The sequence below is a fragment of the Poecilia latipinna genome, unplaced genomic scaffold (genome assembly GCF_001443285.1).
Source record: "Poecilia latipinna isolate Pla-1442-1.1 unplaced genomic scaffold, P_latipinna-1.0 Scaffold155, whole genome shotgun sequence".
NCBI classification, from domain to species: domain Eukaryota; kingdom Metazoa; phylum Chordata; class Actinopteri; order Cyprinodontiformes; family Poeciliidae; genus Poecilia; species Poecilia latipinna.
This window is the reverse complement of record NW_015112771.1, coordinates 78,123-103,796: the sequence shown is the minus strand read 5'-3', so window position 1 is coordinate 103,796 and position 25,674 is coordinate 78,123. Positions and strand designations below refer to the sequence as shown.

General features: G+C 39.9%; 1 protein-coding gene across 2 annotated transcripts; it reads left to right on the top strand.

The window, feature by feature from the left end:
- The first annotated feature begins 1,410 nt into the window (after positions 1 to 1,410).
- nt5c2b (5'-nucleotidase, cytosolic IIb) lies at positions 1,411 to 20,996 on the top strand. Of its 2 annotated transcripts, XM_015029488.1 has the most exons (18): positions 1,411 to 1,676; positions 3,702 to 3,821; positions 9,055 to 9,128; positions 14,795 to 14,912; positions 15,442 to 15,537; positions 15,647 to 15,738; positions 15,827 to 15,884; positions 16,495 to 16,588; positions 16,673 to 16,726; positions 16,855 to 16,938; positions 17,055 to 17,096; positions 17,190 to 17,297; positions 17,544 to 17,610; positions 17,703 to 17,873; positions 18,871 to 18,922; positions 19,253 to 19,313; positions 19,502 to 19,678; positions 20,476 to 20,996. In XM_015029488.1, exons 2-18 carry the CDS (start codon positions 3,721 to 3,723, stop codon positions 20,707 to 20,709), a joined length of 1,683 nt encoding a protein of 560 aa, XP_014884974.1. In that variant the 5' UTR covers positions 1,411 to 1,676; positions 3,702 to 3,720; the 3' UTR covers positions 20,710 to 20,996. The 2 variants fall into 2 exon arrangements, with proteins under 2 accessions (XP_014884974.1, XP_014884975.1); XM_015029489.1 differs by lacking the exons at positions 1,411 to 1,676; positions 3,702 to 3,821 and adding an exon at positions 7,964 to 8,046.
- The last annotated feature ends 4,678 nt before the right edge of the window (positions 20,997 to 25,674 follow it).

Here is a 25,674-nt window from a genome sequence, read left to right as displayed (position 1 = left end):
AAATACCAAAAACCAGTCCGTCTTGCACATATTGATTAATTGATAGTTGGAATGGAGTAATCTGCTTGAGGCAGAATACTTTCATGTTTAGTATGGTATAGGATTACTGTCAAGAATGGATGTCATTTAATCCTTTCACGGCTGAGGTCTTCTGTGCACATCTTTTCTAACCAGACTTCCTCCTTCCACTGAATTTTCTGGTGACATGCTTGGATACAGAACTCTGTGAACCACCAGCTTCTTCAGGAGTAACCTTTGTGTCTCCACCTTCTTGTGAAGGGTGTCGGTGACACAGCTAAACAAATAGTCAGAAGCTTAAAATTCATCTGTGATTTTAATGAAACTGTTTGAGTTTCAACTGATGACTGTCTTCCGGACAGACTGGAGAGGCCGTTTAAAGGCTTAAGAAACTTGTACAAGTTGACTAGGGTGTGACGCAGCAAGTTTCCATTAACCATTCAATCAGTCAAGTGTATCTGCATAGCACATTTCAGCAACAAGACAAGTTTTACATCATAAAAACACAAAAATTCAAAGCCATAAAATACAGCACACAGTAAACCAGTGAACGTTGCATTTTGCTCTGTGCCATCGTTACACATCAAAATGTAGGCCAGTGTTTCATTTATTATTGTTCAAATAAAACTCTAAACAGATGAGTTTTTACTCTATAGATTTAAAGGAACTCAGTGTTCCAGCTGTTTTGCAGTTTTCTGGAAGTTTTTTTTTCCAGATTTGTGGTGCATAGAAACTGACTGCTGCTGCTCCGTGGTTGGTTCTGGTTCTGGGGATGTAGAGATGATCAGAACCAGAAGATCTGAGTTATTTGATAGGTTAATACAACCACAGCAGATCTTTAATGTATTTTGGTATCAGTGATTTCTAAAAAAAAAAAAAAAAATACCAACAACAGTATTTTCAAGTCTATTTTATGAGCTACAGGGAGCCAGTGTAAGGCCTTCAGAACTGGAATGATGTGCTCTGATTCCTTGGTTTTAATGAACTTTTTAAAAGTATTCTAATTTTCTGAGACACAATTTTGTTTTTATTATGATTATCTGTTTCTTGTAACCATAAAAATTACAACAAAGGTTGGCATTATGTCGCTTTTTGAGGGAGGATTCTAGATAATAGACTCATTTCACTTTCTGAGATGACTGGCGGGAAATATTTCACTTTTACACAATATTTTTTATTTGTACTAGTAAATAATGGTGGTTTACTATCTTACATGACTTTTTTCTGACTTTAACATAAACTATAACACATAATGAGATGCGTTCCATAGTTTTCCTTCTTTATTATTATTTTTTTTTAATAAAGAAAACGTTTGTGAACTATACCCTCCCTGCTGAAAGCCTCTTGTGACGCAGTCACGTGTCTCCGCCACGACGGCAGAGGGGTCCGCCTCTTTGTGACACGCAGGAACAAGCGCCTCCCTCTGACCGTCTCATAACAACAGCTGGCATCTCTCGGAGTCTGCTGAGAGCTAGCCGAGCTCGGACACTCTTCTGCCTGGCTTTCCGCTGAGTTTTCACCGCCGCTGCGCCTCCAGCTTCCCACTGTCAGAGTCTAGCAGCACCGCAGGAAAACACCTCTTTCTCCCAGTTTGACACGGCTCACAGCGCATGCTCAGACTAACGGACGGCCCTTTGATTTTATTCAGGAACTCGGAGGTGAGTGCTGAAACACGTCACTTGTAGGAGAAATGTGCTTAGACTGTCTTCTTTGTGTTTCACCAAGGGGAGATAGTGTGGTATAGTTATTTGAAGTCCTGCTTCCTGTTGTCCTTTCAGTCTTTGTCAGTCAAAAGAAAAAAAAAGAAAAAGGAAAACAGCCTACGGTTGTTAGCCAATGTAATTAGATGTTTGGCAGCGCTGCGAACAAGGTGTTCTTTGAGGCTATAGTTTGGAGCAGATAGTTTTTGACTGAAGTGCATCTTAAGCCACGGAGACGACGAAACAACTCGACCAGAGAGAGGAAAATCACCGAGAAGGGCTGACTTATCTGTCAAAGTCAATCAAATCAAGCTGCCACATAGACATTAGCTAAACAACACGAGCATAAAAAGTATCCGAGTGAGTCTGTTATCTCGACCTCATATAGCTATAGGAATAGGTGCAGAAATTGGACTATGATGCAAGCTTTGCAGTGAGAGTTTTAATCAACAGGGGTCGTTGGCAGGACTTAAAACTCGCTTCTATTCTTGCTTCCATTTAAAGTAAAAAAAAATAAAATAAATAAGCTACCTTTGCTCCTCCTTTCCTGCAGTATTTAGCTGAGGGAGAAAGTTTCAGCAAGGGAAGCACAAACACAGCACTGGTAATTACAGCTAACAAAGTCAGCAAAGTCACCAGACTATTGTTGTTGGGTTTTTTTTTTTAATCTATTCAGCCTGAACTTTTTTCTACAATCAGTATTTAGTTTGACATGTAATGACGAAGGATGTTTGAGATAAACAGGTTTGTCTCCAATCTCCTGCCTTTTTCCTCATTCTTTACTCTTTCCTCATGCAATCAGACAAGGTGCTGGAGTTTTCATTGGTGGAGTGAAGCAGCTGGTATCTGCACAGTGCTAATCAGCTGGCTACAAGAAGCCTGCTAGAGTTTCCCCTTTCTTACATGAAAGACAAATTTGGCTGTTCAGAATTATTATTATTTTATATAAGACACTTGCTGGTCTGTTGATCAGCCATTACATTTAGCAGCATGTTCACGAGTTTGATTGACAGCACTAAGACACTCCTTGTTTTTGACCGGGAGCAGTGCATTTCTTCAAATGGCAATAGGAGCTCGATATTTTCACAGATTATCTATCTCATGTTATACTGTCACTACATGGCAATAGTTTTAACTAATATGTAAAAAACCCAATAAAAAATAAAAATAAAAGTTACATACTACAGCTTTGATATGACCAAATTTCTTTCTTTTTTTAGCCAAGGTTAGCATTGGCTAGTTTTCTGTTGAACTGTCTCTGATTTGCAGGTCACATAGTGAAAAATCTGATTTCCTTTTTTCTGTTGATGAAATGCCTCAAAACTTAGAACGCCTTTAAAATTACTAAAACATTTAATGAAAATCAGAGAAGGGTTAGAGAGATATGCTTTTTTAATGCATAAATATGGATAATCTTGAAATCATATTAGTTTTGTTAGATTCAAAACTAAAATCTTTAATAAAAAAAAACATTTTTTTGTGCAATTTTTTTAGGTGTTCTAACAGTTCTTCAAATAATAAATTAGATTTAGCAGATTGGACTTAAAAAAACCCCATCAGTATTGATCAGGAAAACCATAATCAGTGGATTACTTTTGTTTGTGTCTAAATAATAATAAATACATTTCACTGATTACCTCAGAAGTAAGAAGCAGCATGTTATCCTGTTCTGGCTGCAGTAGCAGTACTTATATTCATGGAGCGCTTTTCATTTAGTTAGACGTAATACAGAACGTTTCACAGAGAAAATATGGACAGAACAATTGCGCCAGAAAATGGTAAATGACGTAAATAAAGTCTTTATCAGACAGAGCAAAATGTAGAACAGATGGACCACGTTTACAAGTGTGCATGTGGAGACAGATGCAAGCAGTTTGAAAACATTCAATCAATACTTTACTTTGGTTATAAAACAGTGATTATGACTTGGACATAAATTCGGTTCTTTCAGAACTTTTCCCCACCTACTTTTTTTTTTCCCAGACACTGATACGTTTAAAAGATGACGACTTCATGGAGTGACAGATTACAAAACTATGCAGACCTGCCAGCCAACATGGACGGCGTTGCCATGAAGAAGTACAGGAGGGAGCCCTACCACAGGTGAGGAGCTCATCTGAACGTCCAGGTGGAACGACGAGCACGATAAGAACTCTGGCGCTGTCAGCTTGTGATGGATAAGGCTGACTTTGCACATTTATATTATGTAATCCTGAGATTTAGATTCCTCTTTATCTATTATCATGTTTCACAAAACCGATAGAAAAGCCTATTTTTGGGCTACATGAAACTATTTTATTGCGTTGTCTCATGAATCAAACTAACCAGTCTTAGTATACGTGCAATAAACATCTTGAAGATTGAATCCCTCTTTACTGAGCGGCTGTGTTGATGCACAAAACTTGAAGGAAAAAACACTTTAATAAATAGGTTAAAGACCAAACCTTTTTAGGTTTTTGGTGTCTGATGTTTAAAGAAAGAACTGGTGGCCTAATTTTGAGTAAGATATCCAACAGTGTTTTTGAATTAAAAAAAAAAAAGAGAGAGGGAGAAGAAAAGAACTGGAAGTGAATCAGAAAAGGGAAATCTGAGTCCTTTTCAGACCAGAACCTGAACCACAGCAGGTTTTCTTCTTCTGGTTGAAATGGTTTATTCTCAGAACCTCGTTTGGATCACTGCCCAGCCGGTTTCTCAGTTCAGAAACGGGGAATCTCACACAACCTGCTGTTTACTCTGGGAAAGGCTCCCCAGACTGGCGGGGCTGACGGGGTGTTTGGGCGTCTTTGTGGTTCCTCTTTCTGGATCACACTCGCCTAAGATGGATACAATAAAAAACAGTGAAAGTGAAAAGTCTCCCCTGCATATTTGTGCAGGAAACGATACATTTTTTTATTTTTATTTTTTTACTGGAATTCACATGGAAACACTGGACCAGAAAAATACAATGCTGATGGTGCACAGGAACTGTTAGGCAGCCTAATCGGATCGGGTCGATAAAGCCCGGTTCTGATTGGTTGACCGCAACGTCTTAATGGATTCTTTTTTGTGCCCTTTTCTTCCTGTCCGTCTGAGCCAGAGCTGCGTTCAGAGTTGGCAGAAGACATCACCAGGCCGTGGTGCGTTCGCTGGCCACCAGAAAAGTACAATTCTGCTCCTTATTCCTCACCACCTTGTTTAGACTTCAGAGAGAATTTAAATTCATTTCTGCTAGATGAGATCTTCCTGTTGCTGGAGGGAGAAGCACATCATCAATGTAACCGTCTAAGGAATAAAATAAACAATCTGTAAAGTGATGTGGTTATTTAAGGATTATTTTATTCTTCTTTATGTAGGAAATACTTTGACCTGGATGGCAGATTTTGATCAGAACAGCTTCAGTTTCATAGAAACTCACCTTGGACGATTTAATTTGACCAGAACTGATGCTGTGGTGAATAGGGGTGCGCCGATAAATCTGCCGCAATTTCCTTAATTTTGGGAGACTGGCAATCGGCCGGTACTTGCATGAGAAATTGATTTTGTCTACCGACGCAAACATCTGAAAATCTTTTGCTTTGCCGTGAGAGCAGACTGGCTTACAGAACCACTCACCGGATCCGCATATGAGGATTTAGCAGTAGTCACTCCACTGACGCCAATTTAGCAACTTTCCGAAGAAAAAAGTTGTGTTATCCAAAATTGTTATCGCCACAACAGGCTTTTTAAAGATCGGTGATAAGCCAGAAAGCTGCAATCAGTGCACCCCTAACAGTGAAGGCATTTTAAAGTAGTAGGAGTAACTAACTGTGTGTAAAAGGTCAGAGATGAGAAGTTTGTATTTGCATTCTGCAATTTGACTCTGGATGGCTAGAAAATTAATTTCTGAATGGTTTCTTTTCATTTTTAGAAGCTAACCTTCACAACGTTTGCTCATCGATTGCCCATTTTGAAATGGCACCATGGTTTTTTGTTTTGTTTGTTTCTTGCGCATTCATTAGCATATAGAAAACCACTGCTTCCATCATGTGGTTGAGGCAGCAAAACTAGAAGTCTGACTTAAAAGGCTGGTGGCTCGATATAATTCCTGAAATGGAGAGGTAGCAAGTCTGTGCTGCTCACTGGATGAAGTGTTTTTAAACGCAACGAGCCCAAACCAAAGTGTGCTTTCAGAGTGTTTAAGTTGGTTCTGACTCAAGACACTCAGATATATGCTCTCAAGCTAAAAAATGAAAAACGTTATACAGAAACACGCTCTTGTGGGCTGAGAACTCAGACACTGTGTTGAGTTTCTGTCAGACAAACTGGGTTATTGCCAGCTTTGATTGCATATTCAGTCACGTATTTCTTAAGGGCGGTTGTTTGGCTCTGTGCAGCTTTTCTTGCTGCCTGGTGGCAAATGTCATCAGGCTATTGGGCTCCAGGAAATGAAACGCATGAATCAGAACTTTGCTGTCGGTCAGCAAATATGTCTTGTTGAGACTGGCAGTGAATTGAAATGCATCGCTCCGTCCTTTATTTCGTCCAATCACTGTTGCCTCTGATAGTCTTCGCTCTGTGTGATGATGGGTGGAGGGGGAACTCGGCCTGTTGTGAGGAAACATCCATTCATGATTAGTATTTTACTGTGAGTGGCTGTTCAATGTTCAACTCGGAGGGTTGGGGGACAACGGGCGCCTTTGTTCCTCCCTGCCATCATATCACATCCCATGCTCAGAGGGTTTATAAAACTGTCACTAATCTGTTGGGTCTGTGTGTCCTGCCGGGGCAAAGGTCGCTCAGTCCACGACCCTGCCCCTCCCATCAGACGCACGCACATGCAAAGCAGCCACACATGCCATGGGGGACAACAGATATACGACGCTTTTGCGTAAGAAGTTCTTGATCGGTTCAAGCGTTTATGTAAATGGGACTGTTTGTCACACAGAGTGGCCGCCGGGGATCACATCACGACGGACGGATGACTTTGACCAGCACAGATAAAACTCCCAGAGTCCAATCGCCGCCTGCGTGAAATTAGAGAGGAGTGGAAAGAATCTGGCAGGGCGTCCCGCAGCTGCTTCCATCTACAGCTAAAGTAATTAAGGGCTTCTCTTGTACTCGCAGCCCATCGGAAATGTTTGTACGCCATTGTCAGCAAGACCAAAGTCGAGGATGACTACAGTAATCAAGTCGCCCACACCCATTTTCAACATAGACGAGCTCAGGAGGAGCACGGATTATCCTTTATGGCCGTTCATTGCCTCCCACCGCCCTCCGGCTAAAGGTTACATATTAGATGTCATCCCCATAAAAATAGGAACGATTTAGATTGAAATCCTTGGCTCAAAGTGACTTATAACCCCCGTAGCGCTCAGAATTGTTAAAAATAAAGTAGCACGCTGCTCTCTGATTGTTGAGCAGTAAATAATAAAGTGGTGAAGCAAATACTAAAGATTTTACCTCGTAATATTCAGGTGGTAACATTTGTATACGTTATTACTTAAATGGAGGGTGAAATCCATTGTTAAATGTATTGGGTTTCAACTTTTTATCTTAAACTTAAAATCTAAGCAAACATCGTTTTCAGTGTTTTTTTTTTCTTTTCCTCTTTATGTTTGTAGCCTTTCGTAAAGAGAGAAAAGAAAAAGGATCAATCAGAAAAGGTCAGAAGTAGAAAAATAAAAGCCAGAAATTGGTATCGGGCAGAAAAGGCCTGATTGGTTTGTCTCTATGTAATGACTACAAGTTAACCTTGTGACAGGGTTCTTTATTATTATTACTTTAAAATCCAAAAACTAAATCTTCAAAAAGCAGAAATATTTCAGAGAATAACCAAAGAGTCGACGCTGCGTTAACTAGAGTACATCTGTTTGAGCTACAGGTGACGTAATCGCCTGGGAAACACTGGGAAACAGATGACTGATCTGAAGCTCACCTGTGTGTGTTCTGAGCCTCACCTGAGGAAAGCGAGCCGCTGTCGCTCGGGGCTCCGGCTCTCATGATCCTCCCTGACTTGGGATTATTCTAGATGTCTTTGAGGGGGCAGACAAACATCATCGCGCTGCTCAACAACAACAACCTCCCCCCCCCATCCCACCTGCCGACTGACAACAACAGAGAATGACGCGGAAGGGCCACAATGAGTTTTGCAAAAGGTCAGAAAATTTCTGAATGACAAGAAAGCAAAGAGTGAGGGAGGGGGCTGCCGGGGGGTGTTTATTGTTCAGGGTGCCAGAGCTTCACCGTGCAGCTGGAGCAGATCAGACCAACGCAGAGGCAAACTAATGTTTATTTCACTCAGAATGCACTGCCAGTCGTGTCTTGGACTAAACTCTAAATGGGAGCTTGTTCACTACGGATCTGCTGCCAGGTATTTCACAATGGATTCTTGGATTTTTCAACAGGATTATGTGATTCCGACTGGGAATCACATAAGCACAGAGTCAGCTTTGAGGTTATAAAAGAAGAAATCTTTCTAACAGCGGCTGATTTCTGTTTGTCTCTGTAACTGGATTAAGTCTCATTTCTGGCAGATTGAACTTTTGATTTGTTTAGTTTTCTGTAGTGGAGCTCTGTTGTATATTCAGCTAAATCAGGGCTGTTGAAGAGAGACGGGGTCTGTTCCCCTTAGGCTAGCGGTGCGGTTCCTCTGTGTCGGCATGGTTACGTAAACATGGCTACGTAAACATTGTGTTTCCACATTTGAAAGACGATTTCAGCAGTATTTTTCATTTACTCTTTATATTTATAAGAAAATACAGTTGAAGCTGTCGTCCATTTTTCCTGGATTTCACATGATTAATGACTTTCTTCAGTTTCTGTAGTTTAAAAGTTGATGATGATGTTAAATTTATAGACCAAGTGTTGCCAAGATGCTCTCTGCTCCATGTGCTAGAGAGCATCACAGCGGTCCAAGAATAGATACCTTTTTCATACTTTTGCAGTATTAGTCACTTTTTTATTCTCAGGAGCAAAATCCTTTTTGACTTTTAATGATTTATAGTAGAGTTTCTATAAAGTACACCTAGATTACAGTGAAATGCCAATAAATAACTGTGCAGTCTAATATTAGGAGGTCTGTTATCTAATATAAACAATCAATGGAAGTAGAAGTTAAATTGGTAGAAGAAGCAGATAAAATAAATAATATAACAGATGTGATTATTTATCCATCATTTATTAAAATATGCAGTCACAAGGTAAATATTTTAGTCGCTCAGATTTTGTTTGACTGCTTCGTTCATGCTTGTGACGTTGGAAAGTCGATGTAAGGAAATTCAGCTTTCTTGTAGAGTTTTTATATTTTCTAATGGTCCGTTTGTTAATCGTAACAATGTAACTTACATGTTTCCACCGTTTTGTTCATTTATTTCCTCAGAATCTTCGTCAATAGAAGCTTGGCAATGGAGAAGATCAAGTGCTTTGGTTTCGATATGGATTACACTTTAGCGGGTAAGTTAAATATTCATTGACGTGACTCATTTGCTTTTGCAAAAGCAGAGATAAAAAATATATATCTGATCAGCTATGATGAAATTGCACTTAATATTTGGAAGTAAAAACCTCCTATGTATCAAGTTTTATTTTTAGTATTGTTTAACTTTATATGTTTGGATTTATTTATAAAACGTGTCCTTTGAAAATAAATAGAAAGATAAGATAGACTCTAGGCAGTTTCATTGTAAATAATGGATGAATTAATGAACGTCGCCTCAGCTCCAGATCCTGGTGATGTATTAAATTTCCAAAATGCCGAGGATCAGAAAAGGTTAGTTAAAGCGAGTTGTGTGAATATTTTGTGGGCCAAGCGTTTCTCTGTGTGCCCTACCTTGTCGTTCTCTGACTTCGCTCCAGTTTTTGTGGACTCCACACATCTAAAAATAAACGCTCACCGCCTTTGAAAAGCGGGTCACATTTGTTTGTGGGGCTCAGCAGCGGTGGCTCCCCTGAGGTAGGGATTCACTCGCGGATCCTCTGAGGCTCTGGAGGCCCTCGCTGCGTTTGGATAGCAGGAGATTTTCCAGATGCTCAGCTGTTGACGTGACTCATTTTATGGGAGCTTGTTACTAAGTGTTAATGTTTGCTAGAAGTGTGGCTATCGTGTATCTTTGGACAGTTTTCATCACTGAAGTCCCTCATCAGTTTCACTGAATAGCTGCTACCTAACATTGCCACCGGATGATGATGGCAACAGGCTTTTTTTTTTTTTAGGAGCTGTTCACATTTGTTTACATTTGTATAAACAATGTTGTTTAAAGAAACAGAAAGGTGGATGTGATTTGCACTCCAAACAGTTCTGATATAACGTCTTCTTTTTTTGGCGTTTCCTGAATGTAGTGCTGTAAAAAGTATTTGCCCCCTTCCAGATTTATTCCATCTTTTCTTTTCTATCACGCTTAAATGTTTCAGATCTTTAATCAAATTTTGATATCAGACAAAAATAACCTTAGAAAACACAAATATCAGCTTCAAAAAATTAAATTTATTACAGGTTGTCCTACCTGCTAGCTAGGTAGGTGTAAATACCTAGCTACCTGCTAGCTAGGTGAAAATATCTACTAGTGAGGTAGTAGCTCTTTAGCTACTACCTCACTAGTAGGTGTAGCTATGTAGTAGCAGGGTGCCAGAGCAAGTAGCTGTAAATACCTACTAGCTAGCAGGTATGTACATAACATACATAAGATATGTTATTTATTGGCAGTTGGCTGAACAAAGTTCATACATTTCTGTGGAGATATAGGTCTTCATTACAGTCTTAAAACGTCTCACATTTGAGTTGGTGAAACTTGCAAAAAGCAAAAGAAAGGAAAAGCCATCCAAACCATCGTTTTGGATTCCCAGGGCCACACACAGATTTGAAGCAGCTAAATGTGTTTTTATTTTTATTTTTACAAGCAGAACAATGTTGTGATCTAACTCCTAACTACCAGCTTATAAAGTGAAAACTCATTAAAGTTGGATCAGCTGCATAAGGACCAGTGAGACGGTCCTTTACCAAACCGCCCAATCAGAAGCCAAATTCAGTTTTATTTAAAGATCTGGGGAACATGGAGATCACATATTGCTACTGCATAAAGATTCCCAAATGTTTTTTTAGTCAAATATGGAAAATTACATTAAAATAGAAATGCAGTCTGTATTGTAGAAGAACCAGGTCCTCATCGTCAGATATAAACTGTTGGGTTGGGTTAGGATCCTCTGAAATGTCGTTTATCTTATATTGAAACTAAGAAATCTAACTTCTTATTGAGATTTTCTTAATTTAATATTTCAGTTTAAAGATAAATATCCCAAATATTCAATTTGTCACTGGCTTTAGTGACTAGTGTGAATGTGGATATTTGACCTCATTAGGTAAAAGATTGAACTAATTAGATTTTTGTCCTTTTTAAAGTGTGTTTGTCTCTTATTAAGATCACTTTGATTATTGCCTGCATAGATTTTTATGCAAATGTTTAATTATTAAATTAGCCAAAGCTAAACATCCCAGCCAGCTAAGTATTGAAACCTGTATTTTTTTTTTTTATTATTTATGTATTTGTTTACTAATTATTCAAAAAAAATGCATTTCTTTCCCGCATCCTATATGTTTTATATAAACATTATCAGAGCATTTTTTTGTATACCTTACAAAAAAGCTCTTTTATTCTGACAAATTTGCTTAACCTTATGAAAAAGTCAAACCTCAGCGAACTCTTAAGGGAACACCCCTCAAACATCACGTATTTGGTAACATTTTCTAAGCTAAATCAATATTAGATAGGTCAACCTCGCTTTATCTGTGCTACTGCTGCTAACGGGAGCACGACACTGCAACAGTTGCACCAGCCTGTTTAGACCCAGATTGCATTGAGATGCTATCAGCTTTGTCCTAGTTTTCCAGCAGACTTTGGGCTTAATGTCGGCCCCCGAGGCGGTGCCGGAGTCTTCGTATTTTTCCACAGTGGGCCTCACCGTGTCCTGGTTCTAAAACCAAGGCCTTCATTTGCACACTGATGGAAACAGATAAATTAAGACGCATATTGTTAGCTCCTTAATATAGACGGTTATGTGACATGGTTCAGTCACTGTGTCCCCGTTTGGGAGCCTTGGATTAGGTGGTGTGTTTGGAGAGCGGTGCGGGTTGTTTACCTTCTGGGTGATGGGTGTGCGTTACATTCGGGCCTGAGCTGACCTGGCCTGGCCTACAAAACCCCGGGGAGACGACGACAGCGCTCAGCAGTGGGAGCGGTGGGACTATAATTATCTGGCAATAATCTGATCAAGGATGTGATCGGACGTATTTGTGAAGATGAAGTCATGTCTCTCCGTGGCTCTAAGCAGGTTCTGTTTGTGTGTATCTAATGAAAGCAGAAGAAATGTGAGCTACATCTGGTTAGCACGGACCTCAGGAGAGCAGAAATGCTACACTGTCAAGCACGCAACAAGAAACGGTAATATAATAACAGGCCGCACCCAAATTATGCAACCATGAACTTCCAATCTGACTATGTTGTTGTTTTTTGGTGGACCCTTCGTTGTACCAAAATCAGAAGCTTTCTGTCAACACAGATTTGAATGAGGATGTAAGTAAAGTGGCTCAATAACTCTCTCCCATCACGCTAAATATCTGAAATGGCATCAAGTGACTTCAGTTACTTGTGAAAAGATGCTCTGTTGCTTTGAGAAGTTTTAAAGAAAGGCATGTTTTTTTTAATTGCTAAGAAAAAAAAGTTATTTACATTACTGATAGCCTGAATACTAACGCTAAAAGCTGGAGCTAACTCATCTTTTATTCAGTCAGTCCTCCAGCTGCCAAGTGACCAAACCAACAGTGCCATGGAAAAGTGTCATTTTGCAGATTTATTTTTTTTAATTACTTTATATTGCCATGTTTTATAAAATAAAAACAAAACTCAATAAAAATCCCTTTTGCCCTGACAGTTTTATTTATTAAAGGGGAAAGCAATCCAGAACAACCGTCTCACTGTAAGAAAAGTAGTTTTCTCCTGATCCTAGTAAACGGATTGCGATTAATGCCAACAAGTCTTTTTATGTCACCGTTGAGGAATTTTGGTCCTACTTTTCTTTGGAGAATCACTTAACCAGGACCTTTCTGACAAAAGAACTTCGTATTTCTGCAAAGCATTGCAGAAAACATGCAGTCAATAGTCTGCATTGACTGCATTGCATTGATTATAAGGATTTAAAAAACTTTTGAAGTAATTTGAGTTTGAACTTAGCCTGCCTGTGGAATGGAAACCTTGTTAAAATGGGAGTATGCGTTTCATTTGAGTTGTGGAGGTGTGTAATTATGTTTCAAGTTTACAATAAAAAAAATAAACATAGTTATGATAGATGGCCAGCCTGATTGACCTTTCATTCAGCCAGTACTGATTGTACTTGTGTGAGGGAACGAGCACACTCGGTGAAACCACTGAACTAAATACAGAGAGTGATGATGGCAAAGGTGATCGAGGGGAAACGACTCTCAAAATAGATGTTTTTTTTTAGTTTTTTTCTTTTTTCCCAGTTGTTTCGTGTTTTGCTTTGTACCTCGGACTTTCAAGAGGATTATGACAAGTGAGCCAGGAGGAGTGGATTGGGATGTTAGCAGCAGCTCTGGGCAGTGAGCCCAGACCCTCAGTTTACTGTGAGAAAAACAGAGGAGAGGAGGGGGCAGCCGAGCTGCAACACACTGCATGATTATAATGCAGGAAGAGGCTTGTTCTTACGGAGAGTTTTACTTGATCCAAAAATTAGCTAGTTTTCTTCAGCGCGGGTCTTTTTTTTTTTTAGCTTGCTGCTGTGTGTTTTTTTTAACAGAACACTGCAGATGTTTTCCTGTTTGCTGTCCTCCCACTTTACTGCCCCCTTAAGAATCATCAACCAGTTCAGCTCCCCTGGGTCCTTCCTCCCTGCGCCCCACTGGGAGCCCGACAACACACAGAACATTCTTTCTTGCGTATTTATAACATCTGACATATTCCTATTTTTCTCTCCCCTCCACCCCCAGCCTAAGAAAGCATTTTAATCTTGTTCCAGCCTTTTCTTAGTATCAGCCTGTGTTTGTATTTCCAGAGTATGGTGTAAATACGGAGTGCGGGCGATGATGAGGAAGAGCTTCATCAGTCTCCACAGAGCTCTCATGAACTGCAGATGAAATTTTAAGGCCTTATTATTTTCACACTCGATCAGCTTTCTTTGCGGAGCTGTGCGGCCGTCTAGAGGGGAAGGATCCACTGGAGAGTGAAAACATGTCAACAGAATAATGATATCAGACTCTGTCTTTTGGGCGCAAGTTAAAATTGGAAACATTGCATCAGGGCTGAAATGATTAATCGTGACGAATCAATTATTGATGTAATTGCCAACTAATTTAGTAATTGATTAATTGTTAACTAGAGTAAACTAAACAAAAAGTCAATATGCTGAAAGAACAACATACTCAGAGTAGTTATTAGGCCCAAACTGTACAAAAATATATACAGTTTGCATTTAAGATAAAATAAATAAAAACTAACCCAGAACTCTTTAATTGGCATAGTGTTAGCTAAAAATCTTTAAAAATAAATAAATAAATAAAATATCTCGTATGAGGCACGTCTTGCCATCCAATCATTTATCATTTAATCGCTAAATATGAGAAGCAAAGGCCTCCTGCAAGCTAAACAAGCTACAATTGTTTTAGGAGCTTCTTTAGCCTAGCACAGCTTTAGCCGTGCTCAGTATCTTCTTTTAATTTTCAAGCTTATCTTGACAGTATTCTCTCACCCTCTACTGGTATTGGTACTTCAGCAATCTTGGTTTAAATAGCATAGATCATATCTTTTCAGTCCAAATCTCAATCAGACAAATTGTTGTTGTTTTTTTTTTTAGCCAGAAAGCTAAATAACTTTAGTTGGATTCATCACTTCTAATTATTCTAATAGGGGAAACGCATTGAGATATTAAAAGACTTTTTGTTTCAAAGTTTCAGTTCATAGCTTCATAATTTGAACACTAAATGTCAAACATTAACAAAATAAAAGAATGTTGCAGATAGAAAATCAAACACAAACCTGTTCTGTTTCTGTTCAACAGTACTGTAAATCTATTAAAATGTGCTAACCTAAATATTTGTGCGTTTTGATATTTAGTCTACAAGTCACCTGAGTACGAGTCGTTGGGCTTTGAGCTGACGGTGGAGAGGCTGGTTTCCATCGGTTACCCCCAGGAGCTGCTCAGCTTCGTCTACGATCCTTCATTTCCCACCAGGTCAGACCAAACTGGACACAACAAGAGCTGACGGCCGACCCGCTCATCCCTCTTTTTCCTTAAATACCGAATGGTTCCTGTTAAACTGTAAAATGAGATGTTAAGCAAAGCATTATTCAAGTCCCGCCACATAGTCTCAGTTGGATTTAGGTCCGGACTTTGACTGGGCCGTTCTAATAGATGAATATGCAGGAAGGTGAACCTCCTCCCAGAGAAGCTCTATTTGTACTCAGAATAATTTTCTCTCTTAATTTACTCTGTGAAATTTCAAAAGCTTGTGATCTTGTTTTGCGATTTAACTCTGCTTTAAACTCCTCCACTACTGTATCTCTGTGTGTGGGTGTGTCTGATTAAAGGGGGGCAGACTATAAGTGCACACTGCATTTTTCATATTGTCAGTTGTAGCGTTTTTTTCCCCATTTGTGTCATTTCCCTGCCGCATCACAGTTATTCACTACTTGCTGATTGTCTATCACAAACAGTCCCAAGAAAGTAAAGTTTTTGGCTTTTGCTTCCCCTTCCTCTTCAGAGGCCTTGTGTTTGATACCATGTATGGAAACCTACTGAAGGTTGATGCTTATGGCAACATCCTGGTTTGTGTCCACGGGTTTAACTTCCTCCGAGGGTAAGCAGCTTTCCATTCTGCATCTCAGAAATAAATATATATATATATTTTTTTTTTTTTTAATTTATTTTTTTATTTTTTTCTTTCTTTGTTTTTTTTTTTTTTCCAGCCCTGATATCCGTGAACGATACCCCAACAAGTTTATCCAGAGGGACGACACAGAGCGCTTTTATATCCTTAACACACTCTTCAACCTGCCAGGTAAGGCTGGTGGAGACTGCTCCAGAAAATTTACTCCCAAGTAAAACTCTGACTGACTTAATTTTCATTTTATTTTATTCTTTTAAAGAAACCTACCTTTTTGCTTGTCTTGTGGACTTCTTCTCCAACTGTGACCGATACACAAGGTAAGAACGTCTCTGCCAGGCTGCACGTCGCGCAACAACAAGTTTCTGAGTTCTGCATGTTGACACAAAGACATTTGCAAGCCACACAGGGGCGAGAGCAAATGGCCCAAAGCATGGGAGCGTCCTGGTGTCCTAAAGGCTAATGTCAGCTAATTCTTATTAAACGGTTTCCTCCTGGGGCTTCAGTCAGACCTGTTTTATTTTTAATAGAGTTACAGAATTAATACCAGACAGTAGGCGCATGGATCCATGTCAGATTAATAGCAGTAAAAGGAAATCTCACTAACTATCCACATAAAATGAAATAATCTCCCACAATCTTGTTAGTACTTCTGTAAAGGAGGATTAATGGCCTGTAATTGATTTTTAATTTCTTTTGAGAATGTAATCTGGAATGGCTGCATGTCCTTTGTCCTCTGAAACCTGGTTGTTGGTCTTTTAGGGGGAGAATGCTTTCCTGTTTGGCTGGGGACCCTCCAACAAGGGAAGGCTATCCCATTTAAAAGCAAACAAAAAGAAACAAATGTCATGTTTTTAAAGACCCTCTGTAAAGATATGGCCTGTCCGACGGCTGTGCACGTGTCTCTCTCTCCCCCTCCCCCCACTCTAGCTGTGAAACGGGCTTCAAGGACGGCGACCTCTTCATGTCCTACAAGAGCATGTTCCAGGACGTTCGGGACGCGGTGGACTGGGTTCACTTCAAGGTAAAGTTCATTGATTTAAGTAACATTATTATTTTCAGCATGCCAGAACATGTCGTGTTACACGTTTTCCTTTGCTCTTTTCAGGGAACGCTGAAGGAGAAAACTGTGGAAAACCTGGAGAAGTACGTAGTGAGAGATGTGAGTACTTTGCATGCAGCAGGTGTCCGCTGCTGCGAGAGCCACACACATTGTGTCACGTTCTTTGTGAAGATGCTTAAAGCTTTTTTTTCTCTCTCTCTCTTTTCTCTCCTCTCTGTTCCCATCAGGGGAAGCTCCCACTTCTCCTGAGCCGGATGAATGAAGTGGCCAAGGTTTTCCTGGCTACCAACAGCGACTACAAATACACAGACGTGAGTGCAGACGGCTAACCGTTTAGACGAAAACAACAAAAATGTTTTTTTTTTTTTATTATTGTTAGTTGTTATTCGATTTTTGATTTACATCCAAACACTTTTTCCCCTCACAGAAAATCATGACTTACTTGTTTGACTTCCCCCACGGCCCAAAGGTAGGATCGATTTTGCTGAGATTGCAGGTAGAAAGTAAAAAACGTGTCACTTTACTGTCGGTATTTTGGTAACTCGTGTGGTTCGTTCCACAGCCCGGCACCGCTCACAAGCCCTGGCAGTCCTACTTCGACCTGATCCTGGTGGACGCCAGGAAGCCCGTCTTCTTCGGGGAGGGAACCGTCCTCAGACAGGTCGACACGGTGAGCGGACACGAAGCAGGACTCTGACTCTGTGACCACATCAGATTGTCCTCAGCGTTTGGACAACTTATAATTTTTGAAAGCAGGTTTCCTCTAAATAAAGTCAAAGCGAAAACGGTTAATGCAATTTGCGTCCAAATGCGAAAGAAACCAGTCCAGTCGTTAACTTTAAAAACACAAATGTGTTTAGTCTGATGAAGATCTTTACTTGGGTGATTTTTAATTTTATTTGCGTCCTCGATCCAGACCACAGGACATCTAAAGATTGGAACCTACACAGGACCTCTGCAGCACGGCATAGTGTACTCAGGAGGTGAGACGATTTTCAGTGTTGCTGCTTATTGCTTCTTATTTTTAGCATTAAAGGGCCGGAGGCGTCATTAATGAACATGTTATTACCCTAAGGTTCCTCAGACATCATGTGCGACCTGCTGGGGGCCAAAGGGAAGGACATTTTGTACATCGGGGACCACATCTTCGGAGACATCCTCAAGTCTAAGAAGCGTCAGGGCTGGAGGACGTTCCTGGTGATTCCTGAGCTGGCGCAGGAGCTGCACGTTTGGACCGACAAGAGCTGTGAGAGAGAAACACTGTTTGGATTTCATCCTTCGGTGCCACGAGAACTTCAAAATAAAACCCGAGTCAAAATTCCTAGACAGCCTCAAAGAGCCAGAAGGCGTCGGCTGCAATTTCTTCTTTTTCTGCAAAAAAACTAATTACTAAGTGATTCGATCTGAATAGACTTTAATACTAGACAAACTACAAAACCAATAAAGCTAAGTAAAAGTTGATTATGTCACAAGCTGGAAAGTTTTGCATCTTTTTTTTATTTTTTTTATTTAATTCAACCAAGACTGAAAATGACCAAATTTATACCAAACTGCTTTTTAATATAAATCTGTATAAAAATAAGGGAGAAACCGTCACACACTGTTAAACTTACAGACCTTTAATAATGAAACGTGAATTACATTTACCAGGTTGCAATATTTTAACATTAATAATGTTTGAAATGCATTTTAACATAAATATATATATGCATGCAGCCTGTTTAACGGTCCAGGTTTTAAAATACTAGTCAACGTATGATCGAATTGATGCTGATTTTAATATTTTACCATTAAGTGTGTTGACCTTAAATCATATTTGTTTCAGATAATAAACTAGAGTCACATCATGGCAACAACATGGAAGGTTAGAGGTTAAAACGGTTTATTTGATTCATTTAATTGGGACTGGTCTTTGTACTTTAAAAAAAATGAAAACTATTTACAAATATTTACAGTACAGTCATTATTGTCACTGTACGTATTTTGCTTAAAATGTTCTAAACACTTGATATTGTTTTGGTAAATGTTTTTACTTGGATATCATTCATATTTTTGTCTCCATGTTTAGCTCTGATGCTAGTTTTAAAAAAACCCCAAGGATTTTATTTTGCATTTATGTTTTTTTAAGAACACATTTTTGTTTGCAAGGGATATTTGATGTGACGTTATTAGAGGGTGAAGGGTTAAGTCAACAGAGAACATCCTCATCAGTGACACTTTGCTTCTCCTTTTATGTTTCGCAGCGCTATTCGAGGAACTTCAAAGCCTGGACGTTTTCTTGGCAGAGCTGTACAAGTAAGAGCTGTTCCCCTTTGGCCTCTTTTCGTCCACTTCCTGTCTCGAACATACCCCCACCCCCTGTCCTCCCGTCCCGGCCGTCCCCACCGCCGCCTCTGCTGCACTTTGCTCTCCGCGGCCCGCCCGTGTGAAGGCATGCGCGCTGAGAGTGGAGGGGTCGGCCCACGCAGGCCACCTGATAACTACATTTGCTGGCCGTATTTATAGCCCGCCACGGCTCGCTGTTACACCGCCTCCTTGACTTCCTACGTTTCAGCGAACTGATATGCGTTTCCGCCCCACGCCCTCGACCCGGAACTCATCGTCTTTCTCCTCGTCTTTCCTCAGACATCTGGACAGCAGCAGCAACGAGAGGCCCGACATCAGCACTATTCAGAGACGAGTCAAGGTACGGCCCCGTGTTGCTGTTTTTAACCCCTGCACCATCTTTGTCCCCGAGCTTTTAACGCCAAGCTGGAGAGTTTCTTCATCGCCCTACATTCTCCCGACGCCTCCTCCTTAGATTGTTTCCGTTTGGCCGTTTTCACCGATTCAGAATAAAAGGCAACGTTTCTTCTTCTCGTTTCCTCCTTTCAGAAAGTCACGCACGACATGGACATGTGCTACGGCATGATGGGGAGCCTTTTCCGCAGCGGCTCCAGACAGACTCTGTTCGCCTCCCAGGTGATGCGTTACGCCGACCTGTACGCCGCCTCCTTCATCAACCTGCTGTACTACCCCTTCAGCTACCTGTTCAGAGCCGCGCACGTGCTGGTGAGTGTCCGACCGGAGGGAGACAGAACCTTAAGGTCACTCCAGGTCCACTGGTACTGATGCAAACCTGCAGCTCAGCCTGTGGAGTTTAAGCTCCAATAGAAGCTGAAGTTTGTATTTCTGCTCATGTAAAGACTTTGTTTTGATTTCTATTTAAGTATTTAAGCATTTAATTTGAGCAACAAGGTCAATTACCTTAAAACAAATGGATTTGATCGATGTGATGAATATTTTTATTCCAATTATTGTTATTATTGATCTATAAAATTTGAATAAGAGTGGGGTTTATATTTTAAATGTTATTGAAATTGGGTGATTTTCTTTTTTCTTTTTTTTTTTTGTTAAATTTGTTTTAGTTTTGTTTTTTCTCAGGCCAGTCAGGTGTATAAAGTGTAGGTGAGAAATTTTCAAGACGTAAAATTTGCATTTTTAATACTATAATAAGAATAAGAAAAATAGCAGCTCTCGAAATAATACAGAACAACTGGGGTGTTAGGAAAGATCAGGTTTTAGATGGGTTAGCTGTGTTCAGGGAAACGACAGCTCTTGGGTAGAAACATGTTTTTTAGTCTGTTAGTCTTTGACTTTATTGTCCTGAAACGTCTCCTTGAGGGCAGGAGTTTGAAGACATTGTTAATACTAATAATATTGTTTAATAGAAAACCGAAACGGTGTTCTTTAGCTCATTTGTGACGCTGGAAAAGATTTAAAACTTCACCAACGAACTCTGGATTTTAAACATCTGCTAACCATAATTTCCTCGTTTCTCCATTAAATATTTGCTCGATGTCCCTCAGATGCCTCACGAGTCAACGGTCGAGCACGCCCACGTGGACATCGACGTGGAGTCGCCGCTCGCCACGCGCAACCGCTCCCAGTGCAACGACTGCAAGGACGTGGAGTGCAAACGCAACCACCTGACCCGCTCCTTCAGCGAGATCAAGCCTCCCAACCTGTTCCCCCAGACGCCCCAGGAGATCACGCACTGCCACGACGAGGATGACGACGAGGAGGAGGAGGAGGAAGAGTAATAAAACACCCTGCAGAGTTGAGCCATGTTCCTGTTCCCCGTCGCCTTACGTTTCCTTATAGAGTCGAATGATGATCTCGAGACGGGAAGGAGAAACGCCTACTGTGTGCGTTTGTGTGTACTTACATTTACTGTCAATGTAAATCGATGCACATGGACACGCAAACACACACACACTCGAGAGATTTCTAAGAAAAAAAAAAAATATTCGAAGGACCATTAGGAAGAAGAGATCACACTCATATGTCAGAAGAATAACACGCATGCTCGACTCTCAAATCGAAAAAACAAAAAAAAGCCACCCTGAGCAATCATTTCATGAAACGCTAGTTTTTAACGTATTTTTATAACCAAATAATGTTTACGCTGTAATCCTGCAAATACGGTTGTTATACTATACCTCTCACTATGAGACAAGCTAACAGGGAATGCGCGGGAAAATCGTCTTGACTGTTGAAAACAGACATTTTCCTGCTGTTTGGGAACAACGTTTTTAATCCGTCTAGCTTGTTTTCTAACTCGTGCATGAAGAACTGAATCTTCCCCGCGGGCAGTAGGGATCGGTTTTCCTAAACCTCAGGATCTCGATGTGCGTCGGGGTCAGTGGGGAGTTGAGGACGTAGTACTGTAGTCTCTGCAGGAGCCCTGACATACTGTAGTGGTTACGTAACTCGCCACATGGCAGACGACTTGTTATAGCTGCGTCACAACAAGCAGGCCGACCCACACCGTTTCATTTTGGTTTGGTCTTTTTGGAAGATGAAGTTTGAACGTTGTTTTACACTATTGATGAGAAACGGACTCGCTCGGAGTGAAGGGATTTCTTTTTGTTGTTTTTTTTTTTATTTTTTTTTTTTAAGGTGCCACTATGTGAAGTTCTTCAGTGTATGAAGGTGTTTTTATCGTCACATATGCAGAGTCCTCAGCATCAGTTATCAAAGGAAACGTGCAGGCGGTGGGTGTGTGTACAGTATTCCTCTGTCTGCCTAGTAACACTGTGATCATTAGAGTTAAAGCTGTGGTACTTGATTTTAATTTAAAAAAATAAAAGATTAGAGAGAGACCAGACTCTTAAAAATTATTATCCCATACTAGCATTGCTATTTTAATGTTTGTAATCTTTGGTTGGGAAAAATATACTTTAAAAAACTAGGTTTCAGTTATGATTCAAGTGCAGTTTTGCGCAAAGATTTAAAAAGAAAAAAAAAACATTATTATTTTTTTTACCGACAGACGGTGCGGCTCCTCCTCCTCCTTCTCCTCTTCCTCATACTTGGCTGTGTGACTCTGCAGCGTCAGCAGCTTGAAGCCCAATAGCCCGTCTATGCAGTGAGCTTCAAGCACCAGATCACTGCAGCCGCCCAGCCTTCCCCAACATAAAACTAGATGCTCACTTTCCCTGGTTTCACAGATTTCAGTAAAATTTACCTATTCGGGTTGTTCTAACCACCTTTTATCCTCCATCCTGTGATGCGTTTTTAAATTCGGATTTCTCAGCTGCTTTAGTCTCGATTTGTCATTGGCTGGCAACTGATGGCAAGTAAGTTTCTGTTCGCAGGAATGTTTTGTCTTTGTGATGTGATAATCGCCCGATCGCAGGGCGAACTCCTAACGCCGTCACCACCGTTTCCCCTCAGAATACGGTGGAGAAATTTCTCCCAAACTACAAGTAAAGAAAAATTGTCAATTCCAACATTTACTTGTGGAAAATGAGATAGATAAGGTTGATTTGGACCTTGAATTCTTCAGATTGAACGGGTTCATCTTGAAATAACACAACGCCAACATTTTACCTGGAGGAGAGCCGAGGAATCACTACTTGGTGGAATAAACCAGACTTTTCGTTATTTTAACAGTAAGAAATTATTTTAGCTTCATTGGGAAAATGTGTTGCTTTAAGCAATAAGATCCAGTTTAAATGTTTGTCCAAACATGACGATATTATGAAAGCTTTGGTATGTTGGTCGAAGTTTCCAAACACCTGTGATCAATGGAGCTGAATTGAAACTATGACTAAAAATGCAGAGAATAGTTTTTTGCGAGACAGTGACCGTATCACAGCTTCTGGAGATTCTTCTTCTTTTTTTTTTTTTTTTGACTTTGCTTACTAAATGCTAAATGTCCACTGACATTTCTCCAGGGATCTTGCTCATTTTTACTCCACAGACAAAAAAATAAATAAAAAATCTTCAGTGGTGATTAGATTTGATTAAAGTTTTGCACGCAGAGGGAATGTGTTGCTGGGAAAAATAAGTTTTCAGGGTTTTAAACCAAGGTTTAAAATGGTATTAGTGTTCATGTGAGTGTTGAAGCAGACTGCCTGGACTTCATTTTTCCTTTCCTAACATGCTACGTTTTCAGGTGTTATTGAAATTGTACGGCTCTGATCATTTTGGCCAGGAAAGGAAAGGTACATTTAATCTATTCTTGGTTTTTCCATATTTGGTTTGGTTTGGTGTGAGCTGGAGGGATGTGAATGTTTTTATTTTTTGTTTTTTTAGCTTAAAGTGTCACTTCTGTATTTGATGTTGATAGGAAAGATCACAGCTGTTTGTATTCTTTTTTTCTTACAAAGAAATCTTTTTTTTTTTGTTTTCATCTTTGCAGAAGTGGGCATGTTGCAGAAGGCATCTGTAAAGCTAATGATGAAAGTTGCATAAACTTTCATCAGTTTATATATATATATATATATACACATAACTGCAGTTGGTGTCCATTCTCACTCGACGGTTATTTTGTCTCTAAAAAAGAGACATTGGAGGTTTTCCCAGTGTGTCAGCGTAGTTTACACTCATGAAACGGCAAACCTGTACAGAAAATCTTAAGTCAGAAGAAGTGGGGTTAGTATGAAAAGTACAATTACTATATTAGCTGAGGTTCTTATTTTTCTAAATAAGTATTTTTAAATGGTCTTGGTTTAAAGAACTGTAGATGGACCTTTTTTATTTTATTCAAAATAACTTTTTATTTTCTTTTTTTAACCCTACCACATAAGTGTAATCTTCAGACCTTACTAATAAGGCCTTGTGAAGAGCATTAGGCTATAGGAAGTTATTTTTTTCCATCCTTGTGTTGCTCAGAAACATTAACAGCCTCCCCACATTTTCTAAACTGTCCTTTTATTTTTATGCATATCGGATTATGTTCCTCTGAACAGTGTTTGTTTCCTGAAATGTTCCTTTAGACTGTATATTGAAATCATTACATGAAAATCTAGAATAAAGATAGTTTTTCATAATTTGTGGCTCTGGTTTTGTTGGATATTGAGGGGAAAATGATGAAATGTTGCTCTTAATGCTCAGAGGATGTACGGAGGTTGACTGAACAACAGTGGCAACTTCTTCATAATGTAAAGGCGATTATGTGACATCCTCCAAACCTCAGCTTTACATTTAGACTGCTGAAGTGTCAGCTGTTCTGTTCAGTCTCACAGACACTGTTGTGCAGTGCACCAGCATCCACTGACTCAGCATTTTATCTCTGCTGAGTAAGCAGAACCTGAAGTCCTAAAGACAACCAAATGAGATTGACAATCACACTATTTTAGAGCTCTAAAATCAAAGCCTTGATACATTCTGATCTTATACAAATATATTTATGACTGCAGTTCTGGCAAAACAAAAACAAAAAAAAAAAAAAAAAGAAAACAATCTCTTCAGGCCTTGTAGCACGGAGACGAGATCAGTGTATTTTGGCTAAAGGATAAGAAAAAATGGCGTCCACACGACAGGATGCAGCGCCACAGAAAATGATGTACTAGCTATGCCGGGCCAGTCGGTGGCGCTGTAACACTGCCAGAAAACGACACAAACAAACAAACAAAACACCGAACGGCGCCATGTTTGTTATTTTTTGAGAGTGAGGGGCGGGATAGTCAGATGGAGCTTTAAATTTTTTTTTTTTTTTTTTTTTTTTTTTTTAAATGCGGCTCACAGGACGACAGCGACACTTGAATTTTCAAGAATTATCCTTTCTGGTCTCCCAAGACGCCGGATTTGTGTGACTGCACAACCCAAACTACAAAAGACAACTCTCCCGTTTCATCTGTTAATCATTCACTTTTTTATTAAACCACCAGCTGAAAGAGGCAACAGGAATGTCGTGCTCAGGTAGAAGCATCAGAGCAGGTAAAAACACACCTTCACAGCATTCACACGAAGAATGGAGTTGTCAGTTTAGAATAAAGGAGAATGCACGTTTTCTATTTCCTGGAGTATTAATATAAACCCCGTCACAGCTGATGCCCCAACACTGTTTCCTGTTGTGCGTTCATAAAAACAATAATATATTTGTCTTTTTGAACTTCCGCGGTATTTCTTATTCTTTTGTTAGGCACTGGGACCCACAGCCTTGTTTAAACGTTGCATTCAAACATTGTTTTAGCTTAGGGGAGCGACTGTTCCAGCAGAGCAAGGCGGGATTGCTGCATAAGGAGCACTTTCAAGTAAACAACAATAATAATAGTAAAAAAAAAAAAAAAAACAAAACAGTGAGCACAGCTGCAAACTTAGCAGACGCGATCTGTGTCTGGTTATGAAACAGGAGGGGACACCCTTTCGTGGCGGAGCAGATGGGTGGACTATTTTGTCTCATTTCCCAGGCCTTCTGATACACACTGAAAACACGCACACATGGAAAAACACGAAGAAACAGCGACCACCAGTGGTTACTATCGGGAATTACATTTTAAAGAGACTAATTCAGCCTTAAGAGACATTTTAATCTTGCTATAAAATAAGAAAAATACACACACACACACACACAAACATGTGAATGAACAGGCGTGGAAACTCCTATTTTCATTAACATCTGCACAGAGTTACTTTACTTTCCAGCACACAGTGCATTAAAACTCTGTCCTGTGAGGTAAAGTATAAAAAAAATGGCAAGAGACTACAAATATACTCTTAAAGAAGATTTTGGAAAACATGAACAGAACTGCTTGTTAAGCTAGATGGGAAGATGG

Excerpts from the sequence above, each read along its gene's own strand:
- nt5c2b (XM_015029488.1), top strand. The coding sequence starts at position 3,721 with ATGACGACTTCATGGAGTGACAGATTACAAAACTATGCAGACCTGCCA. Across the intron at positions 18,923-19,252 it reads TTCTTGGCAGAGCTGTACAA|ACATCTGGACAGCAGCAGCA; the intron begins GTAAGAGCTGTT and ends GTCTTTCCTCAG. Across the intron at positions 19,679-20,475 it reads TCAGAGCCGCGCACGTGCTG|ATGCCTCACGAGTCAACGGT; the intron begins GTGAGTGTCCGA and ends GATGTCCCTCAG.